The sequence below is a fragment of the Penaeus monodon genome, chromosome 34 (assembly GCF_015228065.2).
Source record: "Penaeus monodon isolate SGIC_2016 chromosome 34, NSTDA_Pmon_1, whole genome shotgun sequence".
NCBI classification, from domain to species: Eukaryota; Metazoa; Arthropoda; class Malacostraca; order Decapoda; family Penaeidae; genus Penaeus; species Penaeus monodon.
This window is the reverse complement of record NC_051419.1, coordinates 32,464,224-32,465,028: the sequence shown is the minus strand read 5'-3', so window position 1 is coordinate 32,465,028 and position 805 is coordinate 32,464,224. Positions and strand designations below refer to the sequence as shown.

The window sequence follows — 805 nt, the reverse complement described above, 5'->3', positions numbered from 1 at the left end:
CTTTAGAATAAACTTACCCATGGGCACAAGCTCCCCTGTGGTGTAAACCCATATCCCTTCACTTTCTATATCGGATCCTCCAAGCCAGAAACCGTGACCTGATAAATCTAAACAAAATTTCATTTTAGGGCTTCCAAACTCAGGGGAAAAACAACAAATGGCAACTACACACAAACTCTGTGTGTGAGTTGCCAGTTTTCCTTTCCTGAGATTGGGTGTAGTATAGTGGCTATTAAACGGAATGCAATTAATACGGGAAACAAAAAATCTACCGTTAAATTCCTAATGACACTATAAATACCATTGCTAATATTATTCCTTATGCACTGCCACATTTTTTATAAAATGGGGCACATAATAAAATAGCAAGGGTGGTTTTAATTTTCAAGCCCTAATATTCGAGATGCTACCTTGCATGGTTATCATTAAAGTTAAGATTAAGGATTGGACAAGTACAAGTTTCCAGTGAATGGATGGCGGTGGTGGGAAGGAAAATCTGTGAACTACTCAAAAGTTCAAATAAAAAAATAAACCCAGGATTTCGAAGAAAATCTGTGAACTACTCAAAAATTCAAATGAAAAATAAACCCAGGATTCGAAGAAAATATGTGAACTACTCAAAAGTTCAAATAAAAAAATAAACCCAAGATTTCGAGAAAAAAAACTTCTCTAATGAAAAACATCAGTACAAGTATAATCCACGTATGATAAACAAATTAACAAATCAGCTTGTGTATTATAATGAACAGATTATCGAATCATTACATCCAACAAAAGACAGAGAAAGAGCATTAACGCCATTAGA

The 805-nt window shown here is 34.4% G+C and overlaps 1 protein-coding gene across 1 annotated transcript in view; it reads right to left on the bottom strand.

Moving 5' to 3' along the window:
* The window catches only part of LOC119594888 (macrophage mannose receptor 1-like), a 5,267-nt gene that overhangs the window by 1,579 nt on the left and 2,883 nt on the right, over window positions 1-805 (bottom strand). Inside the window, exon 6 of the mRNA XM_037943963.1 lies at window positions 18-107. Within this exon, the coding sequence (XP_037799891.1) occupies window positions 18-107 (90 nt within the window). The remainder of the gene's footprint in view (window positions 1-17; window positions 108-805) is intronic.